Below are 14,301 nucleotides of genomic sequence, written 5' to 3'. Positions count from 1 at the left end.
TTTTATTTTTTTCTCTTATTTTATTCTTTCGGTCTGCTTAACTGGAACCAGACGATCGAAATTGTCAATACCTAACAAAAGTGATCAAATCAATTGTAATGGATCAATTATATGATTACAATTTATATATGGTAATGTCCTTCATTGCAATTGGGAAATAAGAGTAAAAATATAAAGAAAGAAGTCGAAGACCTCTGCTTCTTCAACTTTTTATTCATATTACGAATTTGAATTCAATTCCAAAATGTGTTAATGAGGTCTAGTTATTAATCCTTTGTTTAAACTATCTGTAAAACATTAGCCTTCAATTCCTTTTTATCGATTTGAATTTTGGGAGTCAAACATTTAAATTAAAAAGTCAAACTTTCGAATTATCAAGAAATTCGAGTTCCATTGGTTATTTCTGAACAAATTAGGGATCCCTATAGTTTCTAGGAATGAATTACTACATATTTCATTTAGAAATAATTAGCTATAACGGTCTTAATTTCGAAATCAAAGTTTGAGTGTTCTTCATATATTTTTTTTCTGCTGCTGCGTACTTATTTTTTTTATTTATCCTTCTGTTATAAACAATTCAACAAAAATTTGATTGTTTTCGTTTCAATATCACACTGAATCAAATGTTAAAATAGTTATTATAATTATTTTGGGTTTGGTCGATGGGTTAATGGAGAAGATGAAGGGACCAGTTAAACCTACGGGGTATATACTTTAGTAGCTGAAACTAAAATAGAAAAGCAGGACTGGAGGCGTGGTTGGGTGTTGGTGTCGGGTTTCGAGAGGTCGGGGGTTCGAATCCCTGGATTGGCAGTATTTTTTTAATGGCTTCTTGAAGGTAGTTTTCAATATAAAATTTTTATTATTATTATTATTGTTATAATGATTATTATTATAATTATTAATATTATTATTAATATGATTTTGAATACTAATATTATTATTAAGATTATGATTATTATGATTATTATGATTATTATTATTATTATTATTATTATTATTATTATTATTATTATTATTATTATTATTATTATTATTAATTCTATTATTATTATTTATTATTGTTATTATTATTATTATAATATACTTATTATTATTGTTATGTATTTATTAAGTATTAGTATTATTATTAATATTGTTAATATTATTAATATGACTATTATTATTATTATTATTATTATTATTATTATTATTATTATTATTATTATTATTATTATTATTATTATTATTATTATTAGTATTAATATCATTTTGTGATTTTAAGTATAAGTAGTAATATTAAAGTAAGTAGTATTATTAATATTTATATAAGTATTATTATTAACCTTATCGTAGTTATTATTATGAGTATCACTCTTAAATGAACTATTACTAAAGTTAATATCACTAGTAGTAAAAATGGTTAATTTATAGTTATTATTAATATTAGCATTATTATAGTTATCATTAAAACTAAAAGTATCATTATTTTTAAATCTATCATCTTATTAAAAATTAGTATTATTACTAAGAATATTATTAGTAGTATCATAATTACTAACATCATAAGTATTATTAAAATTAGCACTTTACATAAAGATTATCATTTCTTGTATTATTATTATTATTAAATATAATAGTATTAATATCGTTATCTTAGTATAAACAATAATTTAAGAAATAAAAGATATTTATATAAACATATATTTAATACAAATAAATAAACTACATTAACACCTTATGTATTAAAACATATAAAATGAATGCATTTAATTAAATAATGAAATATATAAGTTATTAATAGAAAAACTATATCACTAATAATATATATATATATATATATATATATTCAATTACAAGTATATGTTTTAACGTATATACAAATAATATAGGTTCGTGAATCCGAGGTCAACCCTGCATTGTTCAATATCGTCATATGTATTTTTACTACAAAATACATTATGGTGAGTTCATTTGATTCCCTTTTACTCTTTACATTTTTGAGACTAAGAATACATGCGCTGTTTTAATAACTGCTTTATTAAATGCTTTTGAAATATATTTTGAACTGCGAATACATGAAATGCTTTTATAAATGTTTGACGAGATAGACACAAGCAAAACATTCCTCGAATGAATTATTATGCAGACAGAAGTTATGTGGATTATTATTAAATTGTGTGGACATGATAATTGCCACTAATTGTTGTGAATATTTCCCCTGATTATTATTGCTTGGTAACCTAAGAATTAGAATCGGGTATGGCCCTAATTCACGCGAATCCTAAAGGTAGCTACCGAGTTTAACACCCCCACCCAGAATGTTCACTAGACGGAAGGGCTAGTGGGCGTGGTGTTTAGTACTTCGAAGTTTATATTATTATTATACAGACGAGATGTTCTGTTTTGGGGATATTATTATGCGCATTATATGTTAAGGTCGGTTTCCAAGCCAAGCTATGAAAGCAATGAAAAGTGAATGTTATGTATCGAGAGAATGGTTTTATACACAGGTTATGTGTATGTTATTTTTGTGCACAAGATATGTGTACGGTTACTAAGATTTATGAAAGATGATTTCGTACACGAGAAAGGTGTACTGTATTTAAAAGATATCGCATGTACATTATAGGTAGGTATAGGATTCAGGCCCATTTGTACCATGCAAGATTTAAATCTTGTTGTCTATCAAAATGATGAATTTTATTGTTTTATGATAAACCTATGAACTCACCAGCCTTTTGGTTGACACTTGAAATCATGTTTATTCTCAGGTATGAAATAAATCTTCCGCTGTGCATTTGCTCATATTAGAGATATTACTTGGAGTCATTCATGACATATTTCAAAATACGTTGCATTCGAGTCATCGAGTTCATCAAGATTATTATTAAGTCAATTATAGTTGGAGGTATTATGAAATAGTATGCTTGCCGTCAACTTTCGATGTAAAGAAAGTTTGTCTTTTAAAAACGAATGCAATGTTTGTAAAATGTATCATATAGAGGTCAAGTACCTCGCGATGTAATCAACTATTGTGAATCGTTTATATTGTATATGAACGGGGCATTTCAAAATGGGTGAAAATCGCCACCTTGAATAAATAGCCAATAGGAAATAACTAGTCCGGACCGGCCCGCGCGATGCGGCGGGGGCTTTCGGCCGGCGTATTCATATTTAACACAGTTTTATTTGTAGAAGGGAAAACGTGCCATCTGTTATGCGTAGTTGTTGGTGTCGTCGTCTTTAGTGTTTTTAAAATCTGTCCGGTTCGAACGTAGTTAGTTTTGTTTCGTTGATAAAATTATTTCGAGCCTAATGGTGCTGGCGAAAAAATTTAACTCGCGGCGAGCAGGAAGATACGGGCTGTCGTTGTGTTTAGCGTTTTTTAAAAAGTGTCCGTTTCGAACGTAGCTAGTATCGTTTTGTTCATAAATTTATTTCGAGTCTAAAGTTGCCGTTGAAAAAATTGAACTCGTGCCGAGCGGGAAGATACGGGTTGTCGTTGTGTTTAGTGTTTTTTTGAGAAGTGTCCGTTTCGCGTATAGTAGGAAGATACGGGCTGTCGTTGTGTTTAGCGTTTTTCTAAAAAGTGTCCGTTTCGCGTATAGTTAGTCCCGTTAGGTTCGTAAGATTTTTCCGAGTTGAATGATGGTCTCTGCAAAATTTAACTCGCACCCAGCGAGGAGATAGGGCCCGTTATAAATTCAGGTGAAATTAATTTCTTATATTTTAATTAAATTATGTATTATATATTTACAGTTTTTACCCCTTTAAAAGTGTAAACTTGAGGGACCGTTGTGGAAGTATAGGCGAAATTGAGAGACCGTTTGTAATGTGAACGCAAACTCAAAACTACATTCAGATATAACTGAAACTACAAGTTTTGGCACCACTTTTAGTATAAGGTTAATAATAATTTACTCCGTATAAGTTTCTACATTCCTCATATCATTTTGGTATCAAATTGTTTAGTAACTAGAGCATCCCACAACTACACGTTACATGTATTATATAATCAAAGCATGTTGTTGTTTGTTACGTTTATTAGACTTTCTTAATAAATCTAATTTTTCCCTTGAAAAATGATAAATGTAGCCCTAAGGGCTACGTTTAAGCCTTCCATATATAAATTTATTCCATAGTTATATCGAATATCTAACTGTTGCCATGAATAACACTAATACCAAATTTATATAAGTAAAGTCGATATTAAAAAAATGAATATTTAAAGTTTGCAATTAATTGAGCAGAATTTAAATCTTAAATATGGTATGCTTAAACGTAGCCTTAATGGCTACGTTTAGCATTCTCCTTTTACCCATTCACTATAGTAATTCGTCAACCTACTATATGATTAGTTTTAACAACTAAATTTTGATTGTTAATTTCAAACATTGTAGCTTCACATATATTAGCAAAAAAAGTATAATTAATATATGTTTTATCATTTTATTATATTATAAACATGTGTATATGATTGCATGATATTTTTCCTGTCACTTTGAATTATGTAATGATATTTATATTTGATTTTGCAACAATTTAATTTACATATACTTCATAAATAAGATCTGTGGGTAAACCGGCGACCCGTGAATATCCGTGGGTACGGGCATGGATCTAAAAATAAATCCGTTAACCAAGATCCGCGGGTTAATGGACCATCAAAAAATTTACGGGTGCGGGTGATGGATGTAGTGGATCCGCGCCCACGACCCGCGGGTGCCATCCCTATTTATCTTAAACTTAGTACAAGCAATGTGACGTACACTTTGACTGACCCTAATAGTGTTTGTATCTTTTTATCCAAGTAATTCATGTTGGGCAATTTAATCTTCATAGCTTTCATAAATTATGTTTGTTTCTAAAAGAAGTTATTTTAAATCATTATCAGAGTTCATCACTAAGTTTGTTACGAAACGATCCTTAGATGATCATTACAAGATAGTTTGGTAGTTAGAGAAATGGTCGGTTGGTTACCAGATCATACAACAGAGTAAAAAAATACTTATCCTATGATTATGGTTATCTTGACTAGGCAAAACGATCCTTACTTTCTCCGTCTCAAAAATCATTGTTATGAGACATAAAATACACATTTTGAGACGAATGAAGTAATGGTACAACTTCGAATATATAGACAACCAAATCAACCTTAAAAACAATCAACAATCCCATTAGTAATAACTCCATATGTTTTGTATTCAAATTCTATGGAGTCCATAGCCAAAAGATTTTGTGTCTATGACTGTTGGTATCAGTTTTGGTAGCGCCAAAGCTATCGCCGTTAACGTGCCCGAATACTGGCAAGTGCGGTTGGTAGCGTCGTTGCTTCATCGCCAACCTCCAAGTGGTTGTGTGACATTTTTCAAGATGAAGTTTCAAGTGTTTGTGAATAGAAAAAAATTAGTAAACACAAAATATAACTGTTGCTAACACTATATATATATATATATATATATATATATATATATATATATATATATATATATATATATATATATATATATATATATATATATATATATATATATATATATATATATATATATAGGGGCAGGATCAATGGGGAAGTAACCAATCGGTGAGAAGCGGGGGGAAGCAAAATTTTTTTTTTCGTTTTTTTTGGGATTTTTTTTTTCCGGCATCAAGATCACACGAAAATATGAACATTTAGAAGAGACACTTCGTGATGAATGTTATTATTTAGGCGGGAAAACGATCGACAAAAATAACATTCAAGATAATATTGTTCGTGAAGAATATGAACGTCTTTTTTCATGTTTTGTGAAGTAAAATTTAGCCCGATTTAGAGTTTAGGGTTTAGAGTTTAGGGTTTCGGGTTTGGTGTTTTGGGTTTATTCCATAAACCCAGAACACCAAACCCTAAACCCTAAACCCTAAACTCTAAACCGTTCGTGTTAAAACTCAATCTAAATCCTAAATCTAAACCCTAAATCTAAACCCTAAGCCCTAAATTTCTAAACCCTAATATCTAAACCCTATAAACCTTAATATCTAAACCCCAATAGCTAAAACCCCAACATACGCTCGAAAAACACGATAATTGTTGTATATTACTTCTTCGAGCGTTTTCCCGCCAAAATAAAAACATTTATCACAAAGTGTCTCTACTAAATGTTCATATTTTCATCCCATCTATAATGTTCGTGAACAAAGTTTTTTCAAAAAACGAAAAAAAAAAAAAGTTTTTGCTTCCCCCCGATTGGTTACTTCCCTCTTGATCCTACCACTATATATATATATATATATATATATATATATATATATATATATATATATATATATATATATATATATATATATATATATATATATACTACTAGTACTACTACTACTTTATATAAGAACCTTAAACTATCGCTCAAATTCTTTCTATTAGATTATACACGTTCATAAATGAATAATGACGATCTAAATTATGAAGAAAGTGTTGCACATGCAAATGCTTACAATCCTTCACAAATTCTTGATTTTATCGATTTTCTAAAAGATGATGACGATAATGTAGTTGAATAGATACTAGAGCTCCCGGAAGACATTTCTCGAGAGATCGACAAGTAACAGCTAAACGATTGTTCGATGATTAATTTTCTGACACACCCACTTTCCCGCTTTTCCCGTTTGATGTTTTCCGAAGACGCTTCCGAATGAGCAAGTATTTGCTTACTCTTATATGCCAAGGTATGATTAATTTTAATCAAGAACCTATTCCCGATTATATTTGTTATTTTGTTCACAAGCGGGATGCTACCGGTTTATATGGTTTTAATGTTTTTCAAAATTGCACGTCCACTACACGACAATAAGCGTACGGTGTTGCACCTGATTCATTTGATGAGTATTTACATATGGGTGAAGCAACATCTTATAAATGTTTGGACAACTTTTGTAAAATTGTGTTACACTTATACTCCACCGAGTACATGCAAAGGCCAAATGCACAAGATGTCCAACGTTTAACTTCAAAACATGAAGATATACATTATTTTCCAGGGATGCTCGGAAGTATCGATTGTATGCATTGGGTTAGAGAAATTGTCCAGTTGTTTGGAAAGGGCAATTTATACAAGATGGCCATGGTCATCCAACAATAATGTCAGTGGCGGTGGCCTCATATGATACAATATGATGCCCGATATGATAACCGAAGACAATGAGCGTGCATTTTGGGACTGGATGAAGAATACTCACCGGCTCGTCGTTCGCGACAATTACACATTCGAGAAAGGGTTGAACTACATATGCAAATGGACAGAGAACTACGAGATTCAACCATTCATCATTTTCTCCGAGAAATGCTTATCGAACATATTTGGAGTCTTCCTCAAAACCACTATATTCGATATAGTCTAGCAGTAGGACCTTCAAACATTCCCGAACATGTCAATGATGAACACAAAGATGAAGAAGAGGATAAAGATGAAGAAGATGACGAAGAGTACTTTTTATATTGTTTGTTATGTTTATGTTATTGTGTTTTTTTAATTTAGTTGTATTGTTTATAAGTCTAATATAATGTTATTTTGAATTAATGAATTATTTTAAATTTAAGTAATTATATTTTAATTAGTTATAATAAATATTATAATTATAATTAATTATCATTTCTTTGTTATAATTATATATAAATTATAAATAATAACAGTAATAAAATTATTTTTAAACAATATAAATAAATAAGATTAAATATAATAGGTATTATAATGAAATAATAGAAGTGGGTCCAGTGTTAATTTGAAGACATATGTCATGGGTATTAATGTAGTGTGATAGGTTAATGAGAAGGAAATATTGAGGTGACGTTGATATGACACAATGTTAATGTGAAAACATATGTCATGGATAAGAGTAGTCTAACCTTGAAGAGCAAAAAGAACAGAACTAAACCCCAAGGTGTTGGTGCATTGGTGGTGACCTGAGAACAGAACTAAACCACAATGGAGGTCAAAGGTTCGAAATATGCTGCAACAATATTTCCCTTGTGGTTAACCACACATTTCTTGGGTCTCGGAGATTTTGGACGTCGGGAGTTTTACTTCCAGAGAGGCGGTAGGACTCTAATTGTTTCGTCCAGGAAAACGATCGAGTGGGTGGGTTTCGACATCGCATTCGGACTCCGTCAGTGACTCTTAAACACCGTTTTAAAAAACAGATCTACATTACAAGAACTTTTACTACTATATCACACTGACATCAAAACTAGATACAAGATTACAAATTTTCAAAAAACATAAACACGAAAACATAAAGCATAGTTACTATATCGATTCCACATTATTATGTAGCTTATGTACTCAGAAGAAGATGCTTACGCCGCCTCAGTACTAGCTATCCGTCCACCATTTTCAACCCATACGTAGACCACGGCGCAAAACTGTTAACACCTGAAGTCTCCCATTAGCTGAACCACTATATGTTCATCGTTCTATCCGTTTATCATTATTACTTCCTGCAACAATATTTCCTAACCATATCAATACATAACCACTGTTTCTACATAACTCATTCAAATGTTATAGAGGCTTATGCAATAAGTGTTGTTGTATCAGTGATTTGCCCCTATATATTATGATTGTGATTTGCTGACACGATTGACATGACTTATTTGTAAGGTTTAGATGAGTTCTCAACACTAATTATAAAGTTTCAAGAATGAGAAAGCATACCATGGCAGCTTAAATGCATCTTTCCACCATCCGTGTTTAGCGCAATTTCCAACAATTTTGTCTAGTCTTGTAATAACCTCGGAAAATTTTGGCCTTATAGCCAAATTTGGATACCAGCACTCCTCGATCAATCTATAGAATAAGAACAAAAAAGAATTATGAGCACTTTTTTTCACATGAATTGCAAGGAGGATCTTTTGTTAAGAAAGTGTTTTGGGTCAATCTAAGTTGACCCTACCCGTTTTGACACACAGACTCTAGATGTGGTGTACAAGTAAAGATACTTACTCTTTTAGATCTGGAGGGTAATATTTAGATTTTATCTTGAATGAAGGTCTGTTGACATCCAAACACATGAGTTTAACTGCCTCCTCGGGAGCCTTGGGATAGAACGGTTGGACACCCTCCATCATCTTACACACAAAAAAAAAAAAAAAAAAAAAAAAAAAAAAAGATCCATATTTAATGAAAAAAAGTTACTTAAAAAATCATTAATCGTCAAGAAGCTAACAAAAAAAAAATAGTCATTTTAGATATATATCTAGTTATATAAATCCGAGTATGAAACAATTACCTCGAATAGAATAAGGCCAAAAGAGTACACATCCACGCCTCTATCGAAAAGTTCATCTTTATAAATCTCTGGTGCAATATATAAATCTACATACGACACAAAGAATCAGTTACTAGAGGTTAAAAGAAAAAACGAAGCTTTTTTTTTTTTTGTTGAACTTACTTGTTCGATCAATGGTAACGGGTCTCGATAATCTTGCTTTATTAGGCGAAATTTTAGACAATCGGATTAACCCAAATCCTGCAACTTTTAACTGGCCCCCACTATCCAGCAAAATATTTCTGGCACCTTACCAAAGTTTCAATTACTAAAAAATCTCATAAGACAAATTTATACAAGTTACATTACAACATAATCAATGTATAAAAGTTGCCTTACTTTGGCCTTAAATCACAATGGATAATTGGATCAGGTTTACACTCATGAAGATAGTTCATACCCCTGCCAAACCATAAACAATCATTAAGAGTGAGTACTGATAACTGATAAGTGTCAAAATAAGAAGTATATGACAAGATGGAGTTGTTTAATTTTACAGTATTTATATACAGTAAGCAAAATTGGCAGTTGGGTAACTGGTCAAAATGGGTGAAAATGGGCGGGTTGGGTAACAGGTAAAAGTGAATCATATTGTATACTTGCCTGGCAATATCAAGAGCAAATCTAAGAGCTTTAGATGGCGACAAACGTCCTTTCTTTTGAAGATAGGATCTGAGGTCACCCTGAACGTTTCATAATTTTAAGCTTTTTTAGCATCATATAAGACTACGAGTCTTCTTTCGAAGTATGCACGTATATACTATTGCTTTTGTTTAGGATAGAACGTACTCGGGGGTGAAACTCGGAAACTATCATCATGGGTACGTTCTGGGTTACAGCTCCAACAAACTGTACCACATTAGGATGTCGAACCTTTTCCAGTAAAGTCAACTCATGTTTGAACGCGTTTCTGCATTAATAATTGAAAAGGTGTGATACTAGTTACTTAGAGCTGTAATGCAAATTCATAATAATACAGTAGGTGGGATATTAATAAAAATGAGTTGGAGTCAAAGCATGAAATTTAAGGCATATGCTAAAATAGTTTGGGTCAGACTGACTTGTCCAAGCCTTTTGTCCATATTTTATTTCTCAAAAATTATTTAATTGTTGAGTGAATTAGGGGTTGTAACCTTTAAAAATACAATTTGGGTCTTTTTCGACCCATTTGACATTTTTCATTTCCCTCTTAGCTGACTAGATTGGTTTTACACATTTGACCCAATGAAGATAAACATTAAAATTTAAAGAAACTGAGTAGAACTAGTCAACTCTATCTAATATGGAGTATTTATATCATGATTATCAAAAAAAAAAAAAAAAAAAAAAAAAAAAAATTAATAAAAAAAAATATATATATATATATATATATATATATAGTGGTAGGATCAAGAGGGAAGTAACCATTCGGGGGGAAGCAAAAACTTTTTTTTTTTTTTTTTCATTTTTTGAAAAAACTTTGTTCACGAACATTATCCATTATAGATGAGATGAAACTATGAACATTTAGTAGAGACACTTTGTGATAAATGTTTTTATTTTGGCGGGAAAACGCTCGAAGAAGTAATATATAACAATTGTCGTGTTTTTCGAGCGTATTTTGAGGTTTTAGCTATTGGGGTTTAGATATTAGGGTTTAGATATTATGGTTTAGAAATTTAGGGTTTAGGGTTTAGATTTAGGGTTTAGATTTAGGATTTAGATTGAGTTTTTAACACGAGCGGTTTAGAGTTTAGGGTTTAGGGTTTAGGGTTTGGTGTTTTGGGTTTATTCCCTAAACTCTAAATCGGGCTAAATTTTACTTCACAAAACATGAAAAAAACGTTCATATTCTTCACGAACAATATTATCTTGAATGTTATTTTTGTCGATCGTTTTCCCGCCTAAATAATAACATTCATCACGAAGTGTCTCTTCTAAATGTTCATATTTTCGTGTAATCTTGATGCCGGAAAAAAAAAATTCAAAAAAAACGAAAAAAAAAAAAAAATTTGCTTCCCCCGATTGGTTACTTCCCCAATGATCCTGCCCCTATATATATATATATATATATATATATATATATATATATATATATATATATATATATATATATATATATATATGAAATTGTTAAAAAATGGATATCTAAGAACATACATGCTTTCAGGGTCAGAATAGCTATCTTTGTCTAGTATCTTTACAGAAACTTTTGTGCCATTCCATTTAGCAACTTGATAGTTTCCCTGTTAAAATATCCATAATTTGATTACTCAGATACATACTGATACAATTAGTACCACTAATCAGAAAAAAATGCACCAAAAATCAGTATAATTTTGAGCCTACAACCAAAATACATGACAATCCCAATCTCAGGTTCATATTTTCACTTTTGAATATTCAGTTTAATCCTGCAACAAAACTGATTCTCTAATGGTAATCTAAACTAACCGATTTACCATTCTTTTAACTTAATTACGCAGACTTTAACATTTTTACTCTCATTTGGTAAAAGTCTTACCTATTCTCACAATGATTCCATTTACTGCCATATTATCTACAAATTTCGAATCATCAGACCACCCAAAATGCCCTTCCATTCATCATATCATACACATATACATATACATATACATATATACATATACATATACATATACATATACATATACATATACATATACATATATTATTAATGTGGACACAAATTGGAAGTTTTATATTAGATAGAAAACTGTCTTGCCTTTGAGATGCCATCACTTCTTCGAATCTGAAGCTCAAGAGGATTAAGCTCGTACTCAGGAACCTCTCGAGGATTTGCAACAGTCATCGGTGTCTTTCTAGTTTTCTACCAGAATCAAAATAAATTCATTACGATAATCGTAATTAAATACTAAAAACTTGTTAGAAACCGTCGTTAATAGGCAAATACCGGCACTTTGGCCCCACGCGACTTCAATATATTGTATGTTTCTACATTTCCATAGTACTTGGCATCTGCAGCTGCCTGTCATCATTAACATTAATAGCAATAACTATGAGTTAGTTGAACTTCAAAGCCGATAACCATCAATAATAGAGATTTCATAACTTTATACATCTTTAACATAACCCACATCAATAAATAATATATTAATAATTAATAATTTAATAATCAATAATCATATTAAAGTCGAAAAGCAATTCTATCGCAAAATATACATACATATTAGGACAAACCAATTTCAGAAAATTTACCCAAAAAAGAACTAGCAATAGAAACAAGGGAAATCAAGTGTGCTGCTAGTTGCACACATTATTCAGTTGCACTTTGGATCTGACATCAAGAGGTTTAAGTTCAAACCTCACTACCAACACATTTTGGGTAGCAAGAAAATGGGTCGAAAAGCGTGTATGCTTTAAAAACTAACATAATGCGGTCTCAATTTCAAACCTATCAACATATTTAAGGTGTCCAAAGAAAAGGGCCGGAAACAATCACCGATAAACCGCATAAGCGGCATAAATCAGAATAAAAAGTTATTTTAAAAACCCTATCCATTTAAATAACATGGTCCAAAGTGCATCTACATATAACATCACCCATCATTTCCCTAAAGAATTTTTTACCATTTTTGTGAAAAAAATTGCTTCTAAACAAAACTTAATAATACAAATAAAATGTAAAATCAACAAAACTTAGAAAAAAATTCAATACATACCGTGCTGCCCCATCGATCACGGGCATCAATGTTAGCTTTCCTGCTCAACAAAAGCTGAACAACATCAATATGTCCTTCACACGAAGCAATATGTAAAGCTGTACGACCATCAAGATCAATACTATTTACATCAACACCATCATCAAGCAAATCTTTAACTCCTTCAACATCTCCTTTCGACGCTACAAACAATAACTGCATAGTCGAATCCAAATTCCCAGGCAACGTAAATTCATCTCTGGTAGGCGTTCGTCGAATTGGATCGAGCGACGATTGCCTACCAAAGCTAAATCGAACGTTGTTTGATCGTGGATCCAATGAACTTTGTCGCTTGAAACTAAATTTCGCGCTTAGCTTCATTGAACCCGTTGAAAATTGTCGTGATATCCCACGTTTTAATTGTGCTGCTCTATCCATCATTATCTTCTTAACAGAATGAATATATATAATATAATGATTAATATATGAAAAACATACAAAAAGTTGAATGATTAAGCGCGATCGAGAGCTGTATATAAGCTCTCGATTGCGAGCGAATTAAAAGAAAATGAGAATGAAATATGAGGGTAATATTATATATGTCATAATATGAGCAAATTAGAAAAGTATATATTGTAAATTGGATTGAGATTGATGAACACAAAAAGTGTGAAGAAATGAGTTATGGTAATGAAAGTCTGTTTCAATAATGTGTGTGTTTGTTGTTTATTTATTTTTTTTCTCTGCCACTCGGTTTATCCGTAAAAGTCGTTGAAGTCTTGTGTTTATTTATATCTTTTATTTAATTTTATTATATTATATATTATATTATATTATTATTATTATTATTATTATTATTATTATTATTATTATTATTATTATTATTATTATTATTATTATTATTATTATTATTATTATTATTATTATTATTATTATGCACCATTCTACATGTTAACATATTGCTGTCAGTCACTTTATTTTTCTGTTACAAATTACCAACGGTCCGTGTATAATAAGAAAAACGGGAGCACGTGGCAAGTTATGGTTGACGGAATCTTACTTTATGGAACATGGTTTTTCATAAACATTGTCATTTATAGCAATCAATCAAATTTGGTGGATTAAATGGAATAATTGGATTTCTTATTGGTCCACATGTTAGCTAATTCTTGTACTCCATCCGATCTATCCATCCAATCTATTGTTCATCTTTCCTTTTTTTTTTTATGTTTGACAAACGGGTCGAGTCGAGATCTAAATAGGTTTGGTTCGAAACGGGTCATGGGTTGAAACGGGTCAAAATTTAAATGGGTTAAACGGGTTGGGTCAGGACTCAGGTTGGGTTGGGTCTGAG

General features: G+C 31.0%; 1 protein-coding gene across 1 annotated transcript; it reads right to left on the bottom strand.

The window, feature by feature from the left end:
* Positions 1–7,742: 7,742 nt before the first annotated feature.
* Positions 7,743–13,648, bottom strand: LOC139843381 (integrin-linked protein kinase 1-like). Its single transcript, XM_071833454.1, has 12 exons — positions 12,969–13,648; positions 12,200–12,274; positions 12,011–12,115; positions 11,425–11,510; positions 10,075–10,195; positions 9,889–9,968; positions 9,625–9,687; positions 9,409–9,527; positions 9,247–9,332; positions 8,961–9,085; positions 8,673–8,804; positions 7,743–8,455 (listed from the first exon to the last, which is right to left on the bottom strand). Exons 1-12 carry the CDS (start codon positions 13,386–13,388, stop codon positions 8,449–8,451), a joined length of 1,419 nt encoding a protein of 472 aa, XP_071689555.1. The 5' UTR covers positions 13,389–13,648; the 3' UTR covers positions 7,743–8,448.
* Between the last annotated feature and the right edge of the window lie 653 nt (positions 13,649–14,301).

The sequence above is a fragment of the Rutidosis leptorrhynchoides genome, chromosome 4 (genome assembly GCF_046630445.1).
Source record: "Rutidosis leptorrhynchoides isolate AG116_Rl617_1_P2 chromosome 4, CSIRO_AGI_Rlap_v1, whole genome shotgun sequence".
Taxonomy (NCBI): Eukaryota; Viridiplantae; Streptophyta; class Magnoliopsida; order Asterales; family Asteraceae; genus Rutidosis; species Rutidosis leptorrhynchoides.
This window is presented reverse-complemented; position numbering and strand designations above follow the sequence as displayed.

What these genes read in the sequence shown, in the direction of transcription:
- LOC139843381 (XM_071833454.1), bottom strand. Translation starts at nt 13,388, where the DNA reads ATGATGGATAGAGCAGCACAATTAAAACGTGGGATATCACGACAATTT. An exon ending in GTGATCGATGGGGCAGCACG is followed by an intron (nt 12,275 to 12,968) that starts GTATGTATTGAA and finishes TAATGATGACAG; the next exon opens with GCAGCTGCAGATGCCAAGTA. An exon ending in CGCGTGGGGCCAAAGTGCCG is followed by an intron (nt 12,116 to 12,199) that starts GTATTTGCCTAT and finishes TGATTCTGGTAG; the next exon opens with AAAACTAGAAAGACACCGAT.